This window comes from Equus quagga, chromosome 9, assembly GCF_021613505.1.
Source record: "Equus quagga isolate Etosha38 chromosome 9, UCLA_HA_Equagga_1.0, whole genome shotgun sequence".
NCBI classification, from domain to species: Eukaryota; Metazoa; Chordata; class Mammalia; order Perissodactyla; family Equidae; genus Equus; species Equus quagga.
This window is the reverse complement of record NC_060275.1, coordinates 112838047-112861402: the sequence shown is the minus strand read 5'-3', so window position 1 is coordinate 112861402 and position 23356 is coordinate 112838047. Positions and strand designations below refer to the sequence as shown.

At 45.2% G+C, this 23356-nt stretch overlaps 1 protein-coding gene across 1 annotated transcript; it reads right to left on the bottom strand.

The window, feature by feature from the left end:
• Positions 1-3602: 3602 nt before the first annotated feature.
• On the bottom strand, positions 3603-23293 carry ATPSCKMT (ATP synthase c subunit lysine N-methyltransferase). Its single transcript, XM_046672225.1, has 5 exons — positions 23259-23293; positions 17159-17448; positions 15248-15385; positions 13911-13961; positions 3603-7297 (listed from the first exon to the last, which is right to left on the bottom strand). The coding sequence occupies exons 1-5, from the start codon at positions 23272-23274 to the stop codon at positions 7127-7129; spliced, it is 666 nt and encodes a 221-aa protein (XP_046528181.1). The 5' UTR covers positions 23275-23293; the 3' UTR covers positions 3603-7126.
• Positions 23294-23356: the final 63 nt, after the last annotated feature.

Genomic DNA, 23356 nt, shown 5'->3' with positions numbered 1-23356 from the left:
TGGTGGACGTGTGGGGAAAAGGCCACGTGATCAAATGATGAAGGATAAGTGCCTGGATGAAGGATAGGCTTGAGGGGAGCAAAAAGGGAAGATCCCGGAAACGGTCAAAGCCTCCCCTGCCTTACAATGATGCTACCTGCAAGCTGTGCATTACGGGCATTTGGCCCAATGCCTGATGACGCAACGACTCGTCTCTAGCTGTTGCATTCCCCACAAACAACTCAGCAAAGCCACATTTACAGCAAACCCTGTAAGGCCCCCGCCACTCAAATGTTTCCACCAAGTTTGGGATATACATGGAGTTTTGTGAAATTATTCTCATATTTGGATTCATTCTTAAAAAAATAATTTCGTTGCCCAACTTTTCATCCTATGACATCATGGAGAGGAAAACTAACTTGAATCCTCCCTCCCATACTTGAATAAAACCTAGTGATCAAAGGGCTATTGTTTTATCACTCTTCTCGGGTAATGCTCACACCATATTAAATTAGAAAAAATAAGACATCTAACTTCCCTCACCAGTAAAAGGTATATGACGTTTTTTTGGTCATGTTCAATTTGCACCAGTCCATTAGGCCACAAGTGTGCCATTTCCCATAAGACCATAATGTTCCATGACTACAGGAACACTTCCATCAAAAGGAAGGTGTTTTGCCTAAGAGAATCCCAGATGACCAAAGTTTCCTATCTGAGCACAGAAACTTTGTTATTTAGATGGAGATTTCCTTACATTTATATAAATATCCATTTTTCTATTTAAATATACAGCCTACACCATCTTTGGGGATAATAAGTTCCTTGTGTTTACTACCTGTCATGACAAGTGCTATTTTCATTCGTCATAAAATGACCTATTCCATAAACAGAGTTCTTCGAGGAACGCTCAACCGAATCCAATGAGGAGGCGGCTGAGATGTTCTCGAGACAGCGACAGCTTTGCTAGACACACTGAGGCTCTGCTACTGCGGCCCAGGTTCTTTGGCCCTGCTGACCTGTGGGAGGGGGTGTGCCCCTGGCAAGGTCTTACCTGTGAGGACTACAGACTGAGCCCTTGACCCAGAAAGAAACCTGTTATTCCCGTCTCTGATGGCCCTCCAAGTTCCTCTGGCCTCACCTTCACGACCTTAACTTGCACCTGGATGTCTCCAATCTTTCTGTTTCCCAATTAAAATTCTCAACATGGAATCTTCATAGCTCATCTCTATTTGCCAGCCACTTTGTTGGCCAGCCTATGGCCTGTCTTTGGCTCAGATGCCTAATACTGGTGCAATCAAGTGGAGACGGGTCAGGGAGCTTTGGGTCCTCATAAGGCTGCTCCCTTGAGGTGTCACTTAGAAGGCGATGAGGCCCCATTAGTGAATATTTCTCCCAGGGGCTTCAAGAACAGACCGTTGGTGCTAATCAGTACTTGGGGCTCCTCTCTAGCTAAGCCTCTGGGGTTTTATAGACTCCCACGTCCTTCTCTGAGCATTCGCACTTCCCCGCTGGGGCTCTGATACAGCTTATCTTCACTCATCAGCTTCCCCAACTACTTTGTTTTACAGATACCAGTTAAAAGTGGCAGCAGCCTCCTCATGTTTGGGGGGTGCTGAATTTTGTGGGGGTCATGTGAACAGCCCGAAGACTGCTTTGACGCCTCACAGACCCAGGGAGCTCTGCCGAACGGATGCAGGCGGCCTGCAGACTGGAACACTCGCTGTCGCTTCAGGTCATGTTGGGGCTCCGGGCCCGCTGCAGACGCATCCCTTCTACAACATCCCCACCAAGTGGCCGCCCGGCCTCCGCCGCAGCGTCTCCAGGGAGAGGAACTCACTCTGTCCAGAGGCAACGCACTCTAACTTCAAATGACTTCATTAAGACTGTACTTCAGACCCAGCTTAAGCTTCCTGTCCCTTTAGCACCCACTCATTGACCCGAGTTTACCCCCCAGAGCAGTCAGAACAGATCTAATCGCAGGGAAGCAACTGAGGGTAGCAAGACCCTGTGCTCCTGTGTCGGGTGGTGATTGAGCAAGTTGACGACACCTCCCCTTGGAGTGAAGACGGCGCCTCCTCCTTGAAGATGAGAACGTGGTATTCCCAGGGCACGGAAACCTCTGGCACACCGATGTGCTCGTTATCACCTTCTTCTGCTGCTTGGTAACCTTTCAAATACTGAAAAATGTCTGTCCTGTTTCCTCTAAACCTTCTCTCCCTCCGGGGAAGCATCCACTACCTCTTTAACTGTGCCTCTTAGGATATGTTTTCAAGACCCTTTACCATCTAGAATTCATTTTTGCTTATCAACACAGGTTCTTCTGTCCCTTTTTCCAGTTCTAGTTTTTTACATCCTCCATGTTAGTTTAGGGAAAAACTGTGCCAAAAGCATCCTCCATGTGAGTCAGGAGTGGAGGGCACAGGGAAGACCCCTCTGGGGGAGGCCTCCCTGTGTGAGGATGATGCCAACCGCCCCCCACAGCGGTCACCCAGAGGGTGGCCCCATGCAACTTCTGGAGGCTGCTCAGCCATCCAGGCATGACCATTATGTCAGAGGGATGTTGTCCTGCCCTTCCCAGCTGGCACAGGGGAGAATCCCCTTGAAGCTTGGCTCCCTTCCACTTCCTTCCCTTGTGAGGGCTAAGGAAATGAAGGTCAGAACCAGGACAAGTCCGCATAGTGCAGGGCGTGGCCCTTCTAAGTCACCAGCTTGTCTCAGCTCAGGCTCCTATAACAGAACGTCACAGACTGGGGGGCTAAATAGCAAGGATTTACTTCTCACAGTTCTGGAGGCTGGGAAGTCTAAGATCAAGGCGCTGGCAGATTCAGTGTCTGGTGAGAACCTGCTTGTTGGTTCATAGATGGCCATCTTCTCACCGTGTCCTCAAATGGCAGACGGGGTGAGGCAGCTCTCTGGGGTCTCTTTATGAGGGCACTAATCCCATTCATGGGGGCTCCCCGCTCATGACCTCATCACCTCCCAAAGGCCCACCTCCTAAAACCATCACACTAAGGGTTAGGATTTCAGCGAGTGAGTTTTGCAGGAGACAAACGCGTCCATAACACACTTCCTCTCCTTGGCAACCCTACTTGTCAAGGGCAGTTGGAAGTGATTTCTTCCTTTCCTTTCCTAATGCCTGTCTAACCCTGAGGACTCATCTCCCCCCATAAAACTCCCTGGGTGCAGGAATATGGCTGAGCTCTGCTGTTACTCGCCCCTGCCCAGGTCCCCAAGAACAGGATGCTTTCCTGGGATGATTCGTGTCGGCTGTGAAGGCTGGGTCGAAGTTCACAGCTCTGTTGACTTGGTACAATGCCCCAAACACCACTCTGGGAGCGGGACACCCTGCCCCTGAGAGCTCTCCATCCCTCCCGCATGCTTCAGACACACCTTCCGACCTTGCCAGCAGGCGCTATCTCCTCTAGTGCTCTCCGGAGGGGGGAGAGTGGGCTCAGGGTGCCTGCCATTCCACACTGCCAGGCTCCTCTCACCCCAATTCAGCCTTACACCCTCCTGTCTCCGGCAGGCTGCTCCAGGGTGCAAATAACACAACACCCATGCAAAAACAGCTTGAAAACAACAAGGGTTTATTCCTTCACCTAACAAGATGTCTTGAAGTCGGAGGCTCTGGGTCAGTTCAGCAACTCAGCGGCATCATCAAAGACCCAAAGTCTTTCCATCTTCCTGCTCTGCCAGCCTCAGCATCTTGGCTTTCATCTTTACTTTTTCCCCTGGTGGTTGCAGGTATGACTGCTTTATACAGCCTGTCCAAAGACAGGAAGGATACTCACTCCTCAGGCATCTCCTGTTAGCAACAAAACCTTTCCCCAAAAGGCCAGCAGACGTCCCCTCAAACCTCATTAGCAGGAACTGGATCACATGCCCACGGCCCACTACCCACCCTGACACCCAGGTGATGGGATCAGACAACAGGCAGCGCCCATTGTCCCTGAACACATCAATGCCTGACACCTGAAGAAGTGGGCTTCTGATACCAAGGAAGAGGCGAGATGGCTGTTGCATAGGACTGAGCTGTGTCTGCACGGGCTGGCCTACTGGCACCCCCTGCTCCAGGACAGGTGGCCTGGGTCAGAGGCCTGCAAACTTTGCTGCCCAGGCCAGGTGAGGAACACTCCACCATGGCCCAGGTGACACCAACATCTTGATAAAGAGCAAGTCACACTATGGCCCCGATAGGTGACAAGACACACCACACAACTAAGGGATGTGCTTCTTGTCTATCTGTCTGTGGAGACTAAGGAAGGCTCCTGTAGTGAGCTCTGCAATGGCTTAGAATTCTTTCCCAGAATGCACTCAGCAAGGGCTCATCTAGGAAATACACGTTCCAGCATAAGCTTAGAGGGCTCCTGCACTTGAGAACGTGTATTTCTTCACAGCAGGCCTTTTATACCTCTGGCCATCAGGGAAAGTACTTTGACAGAGGGGTAGCACCCAGCTGCATGATTTAAATGTCAGGAATCTGCATTTTTTTCTATCCCGTTTGGCTATAACTTGTCATGGTGTATGCCGTCCCCCAGCAATGGTGAACACAGTATCTGGAAGAGCCGCATGTCTTAAATCTTTTAGACTTGGTTTCATGTGCACTTGGTGGAGCTAAGCATTTCAAGGAGTCTGAACGCCAGAACTGGCCGAGGGTCTGAGGAGGCCCACCTGGCCAGCCTGGGGATTGCAAGGGCTGTGATCCCAGGGCCACGCCTGCGGAGAAAGATGCATTCAGACGGAACTGTGCTCAAGTCAGTGCCCGAGTGTCGATGGCGCCTCCAGGTCTGTTCACAGTGGCTCCTGTTAGGCTATATCACCCGTAAGCTGCATTTCTACTCTTGTTTGCTTTCCTTTAACTTTAAATTTTATCAGGTTAGCTCTTATCCCTGATTTCAATCTGCACAGACATGTTTGAATCCTACTTTTGACATTAAACATAGTAGCTCTCATTCCCTGCCGCGTCCTGTGTAAATTTGATCAATGTCCTTAACCTAGTAACTCATAAAAAACCAAACCAGCCAGTCAGAGAGGCCATAATAACCTCTACAGGAAAATTCTTATTATACAGTTTACTTAAAAAGCACAATTTTAAAAATCAATGAAAGCTCTTGAAGACTCCATGAATCACAACCCTTCTACAAAACAGCCCATTTTACTCTGAGGTTGGAGGACCAAACATCATCTCATTCTTGGAAGGCTAAAGGAGAAACCCCAAAATACCAAGTCATAAATGATTCTGCGGATAGTCTGATGTCTCTGCAAACCCACCAGGAACACATCTGGAATAGTAGTGAACACCTCCAACTTTCCCCAAAGCCCTGCCTCTGACCCCACACCTCCCTGTGAGGAGCTGTGAAGGGACCCACGTCACAGGGCTGGCGAGAGTGCAACGTGACAGTGAGGGGAAGACACCAGAGCTGCACACCATGGGAGAGAATTCGTTCTTCATGAGGAAATCAGGGGCTATGGAGAATAGAAAGATAGTGGCAGCCAAAACCTGACAAACGTCCACAGCACCCATTCCTCACCTCAGACACACACAGGTGCTGTCTATACTGTCACACTGTTTTTTTCTTTCAGAGAACTTCCCGCACAAACACTCACCCACTTTTTGTTTCTCTCTGTCTTCTAGAACACAAACTGTACAAGATTACAGGCCTTGCACATTTATCCACCGCTGACTCAGAAACACACCCTATGTAGACAGTAGACAGTCAGTAAGTATTTGTTGAATGAATGAACAAATGAGTCCCCAGTTGCTTCTCATTTAAATGAAAATTATCAAATTGATCATATTTTTACCAGTTTAGTTAAAGATGCAAACCATTTCACTTTGTCAAACCTCCATGAAGACAGTTTGGTATTTAAGTCAGAAGGGGAAGACTGGGAGTTCAACTCTTTCCTATGATACACAGGGATTATTCGAGCCACCATTCAATATCAATTTTTCAGATATATGAAGCTTGTCAATTCACATTCAAAGGTTTTCCTTAACTTGCCTTTATCTAAATCACTCAAGTCTCTTCTCATAAATGAGAAATATTAAGTCAATGGCTGCTTTCATAAAATAAAGAAGTGACTAGCAGAAATCATCTGCAAGCTCTGTGAATAGCTTTTCTTTAGTGCTTAAAATAATAAATACTACTTAAAGACCAAAGACTACGTGCCTCATCCCCTGTCCAGTGCATCATTATCCCAACAACAGGGATTCAGGAGACCAAGGCTCCGACAGGGGAAGCCACTTGTCCCAGGCCTCCCGCCGAGGACAAGTGGAGATCTGAACCCAGGTCCGGCTGACTCCGAAGCTCACGATCGTTTACTCCATTATTAAATCATTACCGACTACTCAGTACTTCACGCATCTTCTCCGAGTATCATGTTCCATCAAATCTGAGATTCTATCAATGGTGGGTGAGGTACAAGCACATCCTGATGACAACGCTGCCAATTACAGTATAAAACACCATCCATTGGAAGGTGCATCACAATGTCAGAAATGCCAAAATGTGTGTGTATATACACACACATTTACACACACACACACACACCCCTTACATTCAATAAAATACAGTAATCCACTAGCCTTGGAACAAATTATTCGTAATATACGTTATAAAATATGAATGACTCTCCAAGTCCTTTAACAAATCAATCTTGCCAGGAAGTACAGAAAAGAAAGAGAAATCTTAAGTATGAATAAAGCTCTAGGAAACTGCAAACATTTACTAACACACACTCTCTTTAAAAAGTGTTTCTTCTCATCTATGGCATTTAATCATACTCTTTACAATGTGAAGAGCTGTTGACATTTTTCCCACCCATCAACATGACCGTCACTTATTCACATTTTCATACATCTAAGTGCATGAAAAGGTAGTCACTCCTTTTTTAGATTATAACAGAAGGGGATTTTAAATCTACCTGCTGTTCTTAACTTTTGTTTGTTTCCTCCAAAAGTCACAGAAAGTAACAGTAATTTCTCATTCCATACCAAAGAAAAATATACTGTCTGCTGAAGACATCGCTGTAGGTCTCTATAAAATCAAAGACCACCAACACTTCAGCAAACACTCTCAATAAAATTTATGTATAAAAAATAATAATACAGTTTAATTTGAATGACCAGCTGGAAACGCATCGACCTTCAGGGCCTCGTCTCCCTCCCTCTGAAAGCGCTCATGTCGTACGCCCACACGGTGTCTATCCCCTCGCCGGTGACCTGGTCCGGGGTCCAGTGCGGGAAAGGGAACCGGCAAGCAATGACCCTAGCGTTATCCTTGAGCTCGAGCTCCAGTTTCTTCTCCAACTGCGGCATCTGTGGAGAACAACGGTCATTATTTCACCAAGTGGTGAGTCCGAGGAAATGATTTCCTAACGTCCTCTGTATTTCAGTGCCTGAAAAAATGTGTGTAAAAATTACTAATTGTAAAAAAGATCACTTCAGGGCATAAATACATTATCAAACAAGCCATTAAAATACAGAAGTCACATTAACAACAGTTATGAGAACGTCTTCTAATATCAATTATAGAGTACGTCATTTTTATTAAATGTGTATGATAGAGCTCCAGTTTTCTGACTAAAACCATGATGTGGCAGTAATTAAAATGACAAGCAGCTTTAAATTATTTACCTACCTAAACATTTCAATCTACCCTGTCACAACTATTTAACACATATTTTCCCATATTTTTAACGTCTCTGAAATCAGGATACCCCTTGCAATTGACACTGTCTTAGAATTACTAATTGGCAATATTTTTTTCTTTCTCAATAGCAATGGTACATCTTAAAATCAATAGTATCTAGAGTCAATGAAATATAGTATAATTAGACCATGAAAAAATATATTCATTCTACCAACTTGAAATATAATGAAATATCTCATACTTCTTAGAAAATTTATCTATAATATACTGATAATTTCTTGACAGTCAACATAAAAAGTAAAATCCTCATATTTCCCACTTCTATATCTTTTTATTACCAATCTACCTGTGAAGAAAGAGTTTTATTGTTTGCTAAACGTATTGACATTGTAATTACATCAGCAAATTAACAACCGATTAAATATTTATCTTCAGGTCCTAAAATGACATTACCACCTTCACCTCCTACTTTCTTCTTTTGATATTTGGAAATAATGTCAAATTTATATAAAAGCTGTAAGACTAGAACAAGATCCCCTGTGTCCCTTTACTTGCTGCACCAGTTTTGAAGTCTGTCATATTTGCTTTATCCAGTTTGCCCTCTTCCTCTCTCTGTGAACATTTTTTCTAAACCATTTGAGAATAGGTTGCATACAACATGCCCCTTTATTCCTTGATACTTCTGTGTCTTCCAAGAAATAGTCCCAGCTCAGTTATCAAATTCATGAAATTTAACATTGTATTCTCATAACAATAATTCCAATACCATTCCAATTTGGTCAGATGTCCCAATAACGTCTTTTATAACCTTTTCCCCGAGTCCAGGATCCCATACTGCCTTTAGCTGCAATGCTTCCTTGGTCTGCTGTAACCTGGAACAGTTCCTCCATCTGTCTTTGCCTCTCCTGACGGTAACATCCTTTAAGAACACAGGCCAGTTATCTCACCACTGGCCCTCACCCTGGGGTCCCCAGATGTCTGCTTGTGATGACTCAGTGTGTGCGTGTGCAGCAATGCCTCATAAGTGGGGCTGTGAACGTCCCGAAGCTCCATAGTCAGATGCCCACGGGGTCCTCCTGCTTCGAGGGTGATGTTCACCACTCGGTTAAGATGGTATCTGGTGTCTCCACAGTGTAGTTACTATTTTCCCTTCAGAGTGAATGAGTACTTTGTGGGCAGACACCTTGAGATGTAAATATCCTGCTACTCACCAAACTGTACTAGAGTGAGCATTCTTAACGATTCTGGGCCAAGTCAATTTTCACTATAATGGTTGCAAAGTGGTGCTTTGCTAATTCCATCACCCCTTCCGGATTAAGAGTCAGCATTCTACTGCCAGGAAGAGCTTCCCCTTCTCTCTCTCTCTCCATCACATACTGTGAACTCCCAGACTCTTATTCCATTCAGTGGGTTAGAATCCACTATTGTCCTCGTTTATTCTAATGCTCAGATTGTCCCAGTGCATCTACTGGGAGCCTCCTCAAACTGGCTTCTCTCTCCTTTGGACACCCCCCCTTCAAATATTCTGAGCACTTCCTGAGATCCAGGCTCAACAAAATGCTCCCTCCAGGCTTTTGTATCTTCCCTTCCTCAGCCCTGAGATCAGCTATTTCTCAAACATTCCTGGTTTCTCTGAGTGGGAAATGATACTACTCCCTTTAAAAGTAACCAATTAAATCAAGATGAACAAATCAACAGTGCTTCTAGGAAGATTTTATTCCTGACCCGTATCTTTAAAAGGTGGCTTGGAAAAACTCCTCTACGGACCGATGGCTTGAGTGAGCCAAAATTCTGATGCTTCATTATAATCAATACTAAGATAACAAAGAATGAATTCCATTAAGGATGAAATATTTCCTTTCTTTTAACGGCCAGTAAAAGATTAGTTTTCAAAAAAGAAAGTTTTGTTCCTTGAGGGAAAAATTGAATAAGCAAAGAATGAGACAATACGTGTTTTTCCAAAATATCAGAGGTTTCTTATGGTAATTTTGTTCATAAAAAGGATAATTGTCAACTTATTCATATTATCATTATTCTTTTCTCCTTCACAGTTTCTTTTATTTCCAAATGACTGTCACATGCTAAGTCAAGATAAACCTACAAATGAAAGGAGCTATTTAAATCATAAGAAATTAACTGACTAAATTACGCATAAATATTCAATGAACTTGGGTCTTGATATCATACACAAAGAGAAGCAGTGATGTGTCATGTCTGTTTAATGGAATTCAAAGTTATTCATACAATTATAGGTTTCAAAGTGACACAAACTCATCATATTCTAATTACATCTTCAAAACTTTAAACATAAGTTGAAACCAGCTCAGAGGCGTAAGACAAACGAGCTAAGCCCCAGTAGCTTTGCGCCCCTGGATCACTCTCTTCCCTGAAACACGGGCTTCACCTGGCTTCTGGGGTAACACCTACTGCCCCACCCACCCCCATCTGCACCTGGGGCCCCCGCTCCCCCACCCAGCTTTCCTCCTCCCCAACTCCTCCTCTCCTTTGCAGGGTCCCCTCATCGTTAGACGCCAGGGCTCAGGCCCTGGACGGCTGCACCTCCTTCCTGGGTGATCTCAGCACTGGTCAGCTTCAATTTCTGCTGCATCAGAGCCCAACCAACCTAATCTCCAGCCTGCCCTTCCCCTGAGCCCCAGACTCCCTCTACCCACGACTGCCAATGTGACACCTCCACACGTGTCTCGGACTTCACATGCCACTCGGAATTCCTGATCTTCCCCAGTTCAGTAATGGCAACTCCAAACTTCCAGTTGCTCAGGCCAAAAACCTGGGAGGGCCCTTGGCCTGTCTCTTTCTCTCATGCCCACAATGGATCTGCGGCTGGTTCTGTCTTCACGATGCATCCAAAATTTGACCACTTCTCACCAGCCTCTCCACCCTGGTGGAAATCTATCACACCTATGGCCTGGATGCCTGCTAGAGCTCATAACCTGCCTCCTGGCTTCTACCCATGTCCATCCTTGTCCAAGCAGCAAGCTCCTCCACTCCTCTGCTCAAACCTGCAATGGCTCCCGCCTTACAAGGGCACAGTGTCCTTCCCATCCCAGTCCCTATTTCTTCTCCGACCTCACCTCTCCCCTTCTCCCCTCACTCACCCCACTCCTGCCAGATCCACCTCCTTGCTGCTCCTGGAACCTAACAGGCACACCCCCTCAGCACCTTCACAGTGGCTGCTCAGCCTGGAACATGCTTGCTCTTCCCAACACCGCCGCACAGCTCCCTCCCTCGCTGCCACAAGTCCCTTTCTCAGGGACACTGTCTCTGCCCCATCCCTCTCTTGCTTTACTTTGCCCCCTGGCACTTATCCCCTTGTATTGTATGATCTATTTAATATAAGTATCTCCTTTAACATCTGCTCTCCCCATTAGCACATAAGCACCTTGGGGCAGGGATGTTTTTCCTTTTTATTCACCAAAGTACCCCAAGTGGCTAGAATAGAGTCTGGCACCTAGTGGGCCCTCAATAAATACTTGTCAAATGAATGAATGAAGGATAAATGATTCAGTCATGAATCATTTTTCTTTATCAGTACATGATGGCAATATTTTTGTTCATTAATTCATAACAGGATTCGTAACTAAAACTAGTCATTGTCTTAAGTTGTAAAATTTAATAGCCGCTAGGAAAAGTGTACTTAATGGGTACGTTATACCATATTCATTCATCCATTTAACAAACATTCTGTGAGTGATCGCTCTGTGCTGGGTGCTGCTGGGCTGGAGGTCTGGCAGCAAAGAAGGCAGGCCAGCCCTGGTTCTTCAGCTTACAGAGCAATGTACACGGCCAGCACTGCCAAAGCCATCACCCACAGAAACATACAATAACTCGTCTAGGGAGAGGGGAGTGGAAAATAGAGGGCACTGAAACTCATCTTATTGGGCGGAAATTGGTCCTCTCTCAGACCTGTGTCACAAAGCTGACCCATGAGTGGTCAGTAGGTGTCCACTTACCAGGCACAGAGCTGGGGGGACCGAAGTTGGAGGGAAGGACATAGCACACACACAGTGACGTCCAGGGCCCAGAGAAGGCCAGAGAGCTGGCACAGAGAGCTGCGGGAAGCAGGGGCCACTCCACTGCAGGCCTCCAGCCATGAGGAGTATTTGGGCCTCATCTTTGCAGCAAGAAGCCACAGAAGGGTTTTAAACAAGAACACATTGATCTGTTCCACATTTTGAAAAGATGTTCTTGGTGCATAGGCTGGTGTTAAAGGTGCTGTTTGCAGCCCTGGTGCTGATTTCCCAGGTCCACGTGGGATTCCTCATTCCTGTTAAGTTACATGCAACCAGTGCTGAAAGGCTGGGATACCTCTGATTTCCAGCTACAACTGTGAAGGGCTGTTAGGACTAACCAGTCCGGTATCAGAAGCAGGGGGAGGAGTTCTAACCCTCTGAAGTTCCCCAAGCCCTGCCCCCCACCACGGCGCTCTCATGACCACGTGTCCTTCAGCGGCCACAGGAAACCCTCCTGCCGCACTGGCTTTGCTGAGCCACCTCAGGGAAGGGAAAAGCATTTCACTAGATCACACGACCAGGCGACCAGTAAAAGGGTTTCCAGGGCTCCTCGCAGGCAGACCTGGCCTCCCGACACGTGGGCCGCACTCCCCCTCCACTACCTCCACACAGGCGAAGCTTGATGAGGGCGGAAAGTGGGGCCCTTCACACGTGAAACTGGGCCTTCCGCCCCAACCGAAGCCATGTGGGTCCCCTGCACCCCTCATCAATCCACCTGCGTGGGAAACTGTAGTTGGCTGAATCCCTCTTATTTCAGGGAACTGCTGTGTGTATTCCAGCTGCTCTCCTTTTTCTTGGGAACAGTGAAATGCTACAACTTTCTTACTTTAGATTTCTCTAAAAAAAAAAGAATTCTCTGTGTACAGAAGAATGGACAATAATTGCAAAAACATTCATCAAAACAATAGGACTCTTATTCCCCCTGAGCGAACAGCTCCAAAAACTGACTGTACTTCACACAGGATGATGAAGCGCGGGAGCTGGATCCCACAGGCCACCTGGTGACAGTGACCACCACAGGCCACTGCTGCCCCCTGCTGGGACACAGCTGCTGTGGCTATGTAAGCCCATCACGGGGCCTCCCAAGACAGCCTGGAAGTCCCAACAAATAGCAACTCTCTATTTTTATTAAGCATGGATTTCAAATTAAAGCTATTTGCCCCAAAATGCTAATTATTCTGAAGGAAAATCCAAACATCATAATAAGTAATAAAAACCATCAAATTCCACAGCAATTCTATGATCCCAAATAGTTTTTTAAATGACCAGGGATTATGTCTTTCTTCCTCTAACCATTTCTACAACAAAAGCCTAGACATCCAGGTTTCATCTTAATTTTAGGTTTCCTGAGAATTACGAACACATATAATCCTGTCACTTTCAAGAATATCTAACAAAAGCATTTCTAAATTGACTTAAAAAAAAAAAAAGAAGGAAAATGGTATTGCACTAAAGGTCCTAAAAGTAAGAATAAATTTATCAAGCGTTGAAACATCTCATACAAAACTTAAGGCATGAATAAGAAAACAAAACAACAAAAAAGTAAATTTCCTTTTTTTTAATTAAAAACCATACTGCTTATATATAGTGGCATTTCAGCAAACATCCAATTCTGCCAAGATTATTATGGCTACAGTTCCAGACTTTAAAAAGTGAAAAGGGATTTCTTTCTATGGTCTGTAAACCAACAATAACAATAAAAGCATCCCATTCTGATGGTCTTTCCAAAGGCTAAATTCAGGAAGGACCATTATCAGTAGGATGCTGCAGCATTTTCACTTTGAAAGTACATAAACAAAGTTCCACACAAGTCAGTCAACTGAGGTCAACTGCAAGTAGTCAACGTTCATCCACCGTGAAAATCAAATCAGTGCACAACTGAAGGGATGACCCACGCAAAGGGAACATCCCATTAACTTTCCCAAGTGGTTTCAGTCGGACGTGCGTGAGCAACCGTGAACACCCCAACCACATGAGACACCGGGAGCTCAGAAGGCAGTTTGCAGACCAGAATTTTTAGGGCTTGGGTAGATAACTGAGATTTTCATCTGAAGCACAAGTTTTAAAATATGACTGAATCTTTTATGATTAAACTTTCAAGGCCCTGAAGTATTTCATTAAACCAATCAACTAAAATCCAGCGGTCCCTCAGATCTCCAGAAGGCCACAGCGAGGGGCCTGCCAGAGCTGAAGGACAACCCACACATCCCAAAACCAACCAACAGGGGAGGGGAGGGTGCGTACTCACCATCTGAGGCACGCCAAAGATAACAACGTTGGAGTACTGCGAAAAAGAAACCTAAAGAAGGGGGGGAACGATTCACAGATTGATTTTAAAAGTCAAACATCAAGCTCAACTCTAGTTTCAAAATGAGTAGCAATTTTCAACTTCGCCAAATAGTAGGTATTCACAAAGAGGGGACCTCTGTAAGTTTCACAAGGAAAAGAATACCATGTTCACGCTTTCATTGGTGTTACTTCAGTCCATTAGTTTTCCAAATGCTTCCCCAAAAGCCATGTCATCTCATCCTCACAGAGAGTCCACACAGGGCCCACCCCAGGGGTCATCTGTCAGAACGGCCAGTGACTCGTCCAATGACCAGCTAGCTGGTGGTCGAGCCAGTTGGGCCTGGGCCATCTGTGCCCCTGGTCCACACACTTTCTCCTCAACTCCATATACACCAAACCAGCTTAGCAAGAGCTCAGGGGATTTCACAACCACCTGTTTTTTTATGTTGAACAATCCTTAAAATTCTAGTTCCCCTCTTCTCCTTTAAAATACTAAGTAAAAAACGCAATGAAATGGTCCTTAGTTTAAAAACTAGGGGGAAAAGTGCTTTGCCAGTCAAAATTCTTATTGCCCTATAAAACTCTTATTTACTCTATTGAGAGAGCATTTATGCATATATGGAATAAAAAACAATGCAAGCAAAACTCAAGTGAATTTTCATTAGCCACTGATGACAGTATCACAGTGGGAAATTCTTATTTAAGAAAGAGCATTTTACGGAGCATTCCTAAAGCAAAATTACAGGGCATTTTTTAGAGGACAAATAAACCTGGAAGGATCTGGTACTTTATGAAGACCAGAGGGAACCATGATAGCATGGTCGGTGGACTCTGTTCTCTTGCAGTTGTCTCTGCCTCTCTCTGAACACACGTCCATGCACACAGATGTACACACACACAGAGAAAAGTCTACTGCTTACCAAGAATGACATTAACAAGTTAATGCCAAATTACAATTTGTTAGATTCCAAATGAGACAATTTCACAAGAAATAAAATAACCATTTCATAACGATAAATATTATGTCATAATAAATAAAAAGTGAGAATTTGAGTAAATAAATTCTTAGAATTCACATGACCTATGATGTCATAAACCTTAGCTTCTACTCTAAAGTAGGGGCACAATCTGTTAAATTCATCAGTTTAAATGGTGTTCACATTTCGTTATGCTGAAATATATACTTGTATTTTAAGTATTTTTCTTTTTAATACATTCTTCAGCTTTCAGTCATACTCCTTATGAATTATAAAGTTTCTGGCTGGACTTTTCCAGGACCATGGGCTGCCTTCATACCTTCCACAAGTCTGAAATATAAAACTTGGCCGAGCCCTGCACCCCCTCTCGCCAAGCGCGGTATCTGGAGTACCAGACTAGCCACGGGTTCAATTCATAACCAGCAGCCGCGAATCCTTCCTTTGCAGCCGCGATCACCTGTGGAAAGAGGCCGTATTTATTCAAAAGAAGAAGAAAAACATCCACTAACATGGTCAAATTATATGAATATTGCCTACTTATGGGCTATAATCCTAACACATCCAAGCAGAAACACTCCTTTGTTCAAGACACCATTAAAGATGGATCTCTAGAGCTATGTAGCTTTGTGGACAGGATAACACCAGCCCATTTAAACTCAGTTTTCTCGTTTCTGTCAAAGATTTCACCCTGAGTATCAGAACTGAGAGCCAGGTTTGCTTTGTACAACTGTATAGTCAATTCTGGATTGGCCAATCCTTGTTGGTTCTGACAAAAACTGGCTGAAAACCTGCCGTCTGTCTCCATCAGTGATAGCACAGCAGCGGGCGAAATGAATGGGCCTGAGAGGATGTTTTGTGAACCAGCTGTAATGCGCAATAAAAAAAACCTGTCACAGACGACCCTGCAATTAATTACATATTTCCTTAATATTTAAAGATGGTTCACTCAAAATTGAAAACAGGTGAAAGTAAAATGGAACCAGCCCCTATAAATCAACTGCAGAATGCCACCAGCCTCCGTCAGGTGAGAGGGACGAGGGCTGGTCCTGGGGTCTCTCTGCTCCTTCTGTCTTGCCATCACTCTCCAAGGGAGCACCCCTGAAGGAGCTGTCACACCTCCAGTAATTTCCCGAGTAACCATAGTGTCGCCCCTTTGAGAAGGAAGCCATTTTCTAAGAAACCATAAAGATACCATTGAGGTCTGTAAAGCATTCAACCCTGGATTTAGAAACTTCCTCCTGATAAATATATACATTTTCTGATTTCTTACAAACAAAGCAAGTGATTGTTTAAGCTCTTCCTGATAGTTCTGGTCACCATTATGAAATTGCAGGGGCTGGTAAGGGTGTCATGGCCCTACTGGCCTCCGGAACACTAGCCTTCACTACCCCTATCCTCACTTTTCAGCTCATCATCGGGGTGGAGGCCTAAGGATGGTGCCACCTCGCCCAGGGAGGAACGTGCTCTGGGACACCCGTTGGCCAGTCAGGGGCCCCAAGTCTTTACTTACAGGCTCCCAGCTGGGGTCGAAGTGAGCTGAGGTCACTAAAAGTCTGAGGTTAATGTACTGGTTCTTCCCTATTTTAACTGTACATTACCCCACAGGAATTATTATCCATAGATAAACATGGATAAACATAGAAGCAAATATTTATGGTGCAAAAATGTAAAATAGTTAAACTCCACAATTTAACATATTTCTTCTGGATATGCCACCTCTATTGGCCCAAGTCGGGTTTTTGTTTGTTTGTTGTTGTTTGATGAGGAAGATTGTCCCTGAGCTAACATCCGTGCCCATCTGCCTCTGTTTTGTATGTGGGACTCCGCTATAGTGCGGCTTGATGAGCAGTGTGTAGGTCCACACCCAGGATCCGAGCCTGAGAACCTTGGGGTGCCAGAGCAGAGACCACGAACTTAACCACTATGCCACCAGGCCAGCCCCCTGGGCCAAGTTTTTTTAATGGACAATTTCATAATTACCAATTAATTGTTCCTTTTTATCTGGCATATCTGCAGAGCACTTTCTCCTTTTAGAAAAAATTAAATCTGAGAAAAATAAATTCCAAATTCATGCTGGAGGGTTTGATAGTTCACCCAAACACAAAATTAAATGACTACTTTATTAAACAGCCAGACTTAGCAAGTCTTTGCATAAGCCTCATAAGAAATGTGAAACAGAAACTTTAACGTTCCTGGTTCCAAACCTTAAAACTGTCTGAACCTAACTCACAATCCGTCCGTCACCGCTGCCGACGTCTACCACGGATCCTCTTCTGCCTCGCAACATTTTCACAACATTTTCGATCTGCTTTGTAGTTGCGGGAACAAAAGGCAAACAAATTCTTCGGAGGGCTGGTGTTATAAAGGGCGTGGCCACGGCATACACGGCCACCAGCGTCCCACCAACGATCCCGGTAAATAAGAACCCCCAACTGTTCTTCTTCACACGGCTGGCTTCAAGACCTGGAGGCGGCACACATCCCAACTGGCCTTCTTCTCTAAGTGTTTCTGGGGGCGCACCTGGACCAAGAGCAAGCAGAGAAGACACGTGGCACCAAAGCTGAAATGCAAGGTAGTATTGTTTCCTGCAATTCCTACTGACGAATAAACTCATGCCTTTTAAAGAAGGATAATTTAGCTGAATACCATCTAAATTACAAATGTAGGATTCCACAGTGAGTTCTAAATTCCATCAACTAAATTAAAGTGTTTTAGAGAAAATTATTTGATACTAACGAAAAACTAAAATCTTTTCTAACATATTTTTTTCATGTGCATGTGTCTCTAGGAGTTATCCTTAGAAAACAATGTACTCAAACCGATTTGGCATTTAATGAATTCAATATCCACTTATATGAATGCTAACCACACTCCATATTTTTATGGTTCAAAACAAAGCCTCATAAACAAACGAGCAAGAAAATGTCTAATTACTACCCTATTTCAAATAGGATGAAAGTACCCCACATCAAAATTGGTCAGGCACTTATAATCCAGTTGCACAAATACAATTTTGAAATAATAGAGAAGACAAAACTCAGATTTTATTAAAAATCTTAAATGATCATGGTAATAAAGAGATTTTTAAAGCAGACCCAAAAAGAACAAAAAATAATCACTTCAGTGCTATCACGAGTATGGATTAAAGCACACTCCAATCACTCATTACAGAGAAATGAACGTTACCTTAAATATCCTCTTCCTGAGTTTTATCTTTTAAAATGTATTCGTTTTTCTTTTTTTTTTTTTTTTTGCTGAGGAAGATTTGTCCTGAGATAACATCTGTTGCCAATCTTCCTCTTTTTATGCTTGAGAAACATTAGCCGTGAGCTAACATCTGTGCCAAACTTCCCCTATTTTGTATGTGGGTCACCACCACAGCATGGCTTGATGGGATCCAAACCCGCAAACCCAGGCCACCGAAGCAGAGTGCACCAAACTTAACCACTAGGCCATAGGGCTTGCCCCAATAAAATGGATTCCTAACAGGATCTCAAGGTTTTTTTCAGATTGAAATTGATTTGAAATTAATTCTGAAATTGATTAATGATGAGCACTGCACTGCAGGTAAGAACAGGACTCCTCTGGAGCCTGCCGAGGTCAGGACCCCAGCTCTGTTCCTTGAAGTGTGACCCTTCACCTCTCTGAACCTCAGTGTCCTCGTCTGTAAAGTGGGGATCATGGGTTGTCGTGAGAATGAAACCAGTGGATACGGGTAAAGCACTGAGAACAGCGCCCAGCACTTGAACCCCACAGGACCGTGACCATCCTGCCCCGAAGCAGCTCATGGTCTGGCTGACAAGCTAAGAGCAAAAACACAGGAATCCGAGGGAAAAGGAGGGTGAGAGAGAGGACAACAGATTCTTGTCACTCGAAGACATTAATGTTCATAGTTTCAGTACTGTGAGCTGTTCGAAAGGCCCATTGTATGAGTTTCCTGTTGCTGCTGTAGAAATTACCAGAAACTTAGTGGGTTAAAAGCACCCACACTTATCATACAGTTCTAGAGGTCAGAGGTCTGAACTGGGCTGGGAGAGCTGCGCTCCTTCTGGAAGCTCTTGGGTGGGATGGATGCTCACCTTTTCCTGCTTCTAGAGGCTGCCTGCATTCCTTGGCTAGTAGCTCCACATCACTCCCATCTCTGCTTCCACCACGACCCCTCCTCTGACACCCCTGCCTCTCTCTTTCCTTTATAGGAAAGGAATCCTTTCCTAGTGATTACATTGGGCCCACCAGACAAGCCAGGATAATCTCCCCATCTCCCAGTCCTTAACGTCATCCCATCTGCAAGGTCTCTCATGCAACATACTCCCAGGTTCCAGTGGTGGATAGGATGTGGACACATTTGAGGGGGGGGGGAGTCATTATTCCCAGCTACTATACCCATGAAATGTGGTCATCCGCTACAACTTTGGTGAGGTACAAATGTGAACACAGGACCCACCAAAGCTGGCCCACCGCAATGAGTCACTGCTCCAGGGCAGCAGACCAACCACCAGTACCTCCCACTCAGTACGGCTTTGTTCTCGAAGCCTGAGGTCCCTGAAGTGAGTTTTAAAACTGTGGAAAACCAACCCAGAAACAACAAAAAGTCTACTGCTGATGCTAGGGATGGAGGTCACCTAAAAGTAAAGTTTGGGACGGTGATGGTGTTTGAGAGAAATCCAGAGTTTTAAACACCTTTTCATTCATGCTTTCCAGTATCCTATGGAGAAACTTACACGCTACAGTAGTAATCATGCATTTGACTGTTTTTGTGAAAGTCAAGGCACGCCCGGCACGCCTGGTGTAAACTTATCCTGCAGGCGCTCCAGGTGCACAGTACAGGCGTCAGGGGTTTGAGTAACACAGCCTCAGCACCTAACTAGTTGTGTAACATACGGTAAGTTGTGGCTAAGGCTCGGTTGCCTCACCTGTAAGACTGAGAAATACTACTATCCTCATAGTTACTGGGACAGTTAAGTAAGTAATGCAGATGAAGCCCTTAGCACCGGCCTGAGGGAGTGATGCCTGTTAGCTGCACGGTTATTCTCGATACTATCATGGGGTGGGGCTCAACAATTCTTAACACCTCTACTGAGAAGTAATTTATATACCATACAATTTGCCCATTTAATGAGTACAATTCAAAGGTTTTTAGTTTATTTATAGATATGTGAAACCATCACCAAAGCCAAATTTAGGACTTTGCCATTACCTCAAGAAGAAAGCCCTAATCCTTTAGCCATCATCCCCCTTCATGTTCCCCCTCACCCCTAGTCCCAGGCAACCACTAACCTATTTTCTGTCTCTACAGAGCTCCCTAGTCTGGACTTTCATGAGCAGAATTACATAGTATGTGGGTTTTTTGTGACTGCCTTCTTTCACCTAGCATAATGTTTTTAAGAGTCATCCACCTTATACCATGTATCAGTAATTGCTCCTTTTTATGGTCAAATATTCCATTGTATAGATATACTATACTCGGTTTATCCATTTGCCTGTTGATGGACAGTTTCTCTAGTCAGCATAAGCCAGCAGGCAGTTGATGAGACAAACACGAGTCAGACAATCCAAATTCTACTTCACCTGTATAGACATCTACTCTCAATTTACCCAGCAAAAGGTATAATAAAGAGCTCCTGGTCTCCAATGACCCCATCCAGCTTACATGAGCAGTGGGGTCCAGTTGAGACAGTGACAAGGCAGGTTGTGAGAAAGGCTCAATGTGTACAAAACACTGGGAAGATGGGAGGAGGAGGAAAGACTCATCCCAAGGATGGACCCGGGAAGGTGCTGATGGACAGAGACAGAACTCGAGCTGGCCACGAGGGCGCTGGGAAAGGGCGTTCTCAAAAGGACGCCCTGGAACCAAGGCCTGGAAGGTGGGGAAAGCACCTGCAGAGCACAGAGTGGGAGGCACAGCAGGAAGGCAGGGGAGGCCCAGATGCCGGGCGAAATGTGTATTTTCTTCTTGCGGCACTGGGGATGAAACTTTTTGAGCAAAGTCACTACAATATTTGTGTTTTTAAGAAAGGTAACACCAGCAGCAGGGTGTCCCTTGATGAATCACTGAATTCTCTGTCTCAAGTTTTTACACCTGCAAGTCTTTCATCTTCACAAAAATTTGTATGAGCTTTTGGAGAAGTTACTATGTAAACCGATTACATGACTATATTGTTACCTCTGTTCAATAAAAAATGTATGGATTTTTATCAGTGAAAACCAGTCCCTAAAGATTCAAAACTAAAACCAAACATGCCACAACTAGAAGGATCTGCAATTAAGATATACAACTATGTAAGGGAGGTGGGGTTTGGGGAGACATAGCAAGAAAAAAAAAAAGGTTGGCAACAGTTGATGGCTCAGGTGCCAATCTTTAAAAAAAAAAAACCAAAAACTAAAGTCAAGACTATTTCTATAAATTTCTAATCCTTTGGATGTAATGTGTTGGATTCCTAAGACTATCTACTATGATATAAATAAATGACATAAGATTTCTGTCAGACATGCTCTTTCGAATATCCCAGCATTCCATTTGAGGAGAGCTGTGGTGGCCATTGGCTATTTTTGTTGGGCTCTTGGAGGGAATCAGTCCTTGAAAATAAAAGATCCAAAGAGGTGAACTTCTGTTGTGTCCAGGCTTGCTCAGTTACTTTTTTTTTTCCTGTGAGGAAGATTGTCGCTGAGCTAACATCTGTGCCAACCTTCCTCTATTTCATGTGGAATGCGGCCACAGCGTGGCTTGACAAGCAGTGCTACGTCAGTGCCGGGGATCTGAACCTGTGAACCCCAGGCTGCCGAAGCGGAGCACGCAAACTTAACCACTATGCCACCGGGCCAGCCCCCTAACTTCTGAGAATGGTTGAAAATGTCAATTTGCAGTGACAGATTTAGATCAGCTAAAGCTAGAGGCAGTGACAGACGTACAAAAATGTACAGGGGGTTCTTATCCAAGTTCAAGACAAAGGAAAAAGGTCAGGAAGAAAGAATAGGCCTGTTTGGAATTGTGACCTGCCACATGTGCTTAAAGTGGGGTTTATATGTGAATGTTACAACATTTAAGGGCTGTTCATTGTCTACTTGCAGATGCACACATATATTTTTTGGTCCCTTAAGAGGCCTTTCTGGTACTGGTCTAATGTCATTTATGTCCTTTTGATATACAGCACCTGTTGATATTATGAAAAACTCCCCCCACCCCCCCGGTTTTGACAAGAAATAAACTGTGTAGAGGATATCATTAGACATTTCCTATACTCCACAACAATCTAATGAGCCAAAGGGACTGCAGAATTCGCCATTTTGAATAAGGAAACACTGAAATAGCCCGGCTAAAGTGAATTGAGACCTGACTCCAAAACGTAAAATGTCCTTGGAGCATCTCTCGAAGTCTAGAGAGGAAGCGGGCCAAGCATCGGGAGAGGTTACATGATCACCAACCATCCAGTGACAAAGCCAGTTCTTGACTTTCAGGCCGGGGTCAAATGTTACAACCCATGCATTCGTCTCAACATTTGAGCATCTAAAAAAGGCCGGGGATGGTACCCACAGGGTAAGTCCTTGTTCTATGGTCGCTGGGGTGCAGGAAGGCTGGAAACCTATAATAAATCCAAGCCTGCAAAATACTAGGCCATCATCAGTGCTCTAAAGAAGGGTTTTAGACGACCGGGCACTATTTAATTAAGAGTTGCCGGGAAAAGCTTTCCCAGGGAGCACGATGCCGAGCTTCAGACTGGGGCCCTTAGGCGAGACTGTGCAATTTTCCTTCTTATTGGCTGGCTGCATATCCTTGGGCAAATTACTGGACCATCTGCGCCAAAGGAAGATTTCTTCAGCAAACACTTCGAGCTTGCTAAGAGCCCGGCACTGTTCTTCCCGAATCCGTACGGCAGATATGTGAGGTCGATACTATTGTTACAACTACCATTTTTGCACACAAGCAAACTGCACCACCAAGAGGTTATGTCACCTCCCGACGAGCCAGCTAGTAAGTGGCAGCAAGGATTCCAACCCAGACAGTGGGCCTCCAGCACCCGTACCTCTTAAGATCGTGCCCAGAACTGAGTCGTTCACCCCAAGGCCCTCAGAACAGCTCCCAGGTCCGGGACCCCTAAGTCCCAGCGAACCCACCGCGCCACCACCCGCAGACTGGGCAACCGGGAGCCCCGCGGGGCGGAGGGCGCGGCGGCCGGAGCCCCGAACAACGGTCTCCGAGCCAGGGCAGCGGCCAGCACCTCCCACTCCCGCCCGCCCCCGACACAGACGGGCCGGACGGCAGGACGCCGGCCGAGCGCGAGCCCCACGCCGCGCCCAGGGCCGCAGAGCCCGCCGTACGCAGCCGGCCTCACCTCCGCCTCGCTCCATCGCGAGAGTTCCGGCGGGGGGGGGGGGGGGGGGGGGAGGGAGGGGAGGAGTCCGGAAGTGGATTCTACCATATTCCCGGAGC

Excerpts from the sequence above, each read along its gene's own strand:
- ATPSCKMT (XM_046672225.1), bottom strand. Across the intron at positions 13,962-15,247 it reads ATATTTCAGACTTGTGGAAG|GTTTCTTTTTCGCAGTACTC; the intron begins GTATGAAGGCAG and ends CCCCTTCTTTAG. Across the intron at positions 7,298-13,910 it reads TCTTTGGCGTGCCTCAGATG|ATGCCGCAGTTGGAGAAGAA; the intron begins GTGAGTACGCAC and ends TGTTCTCCACAG.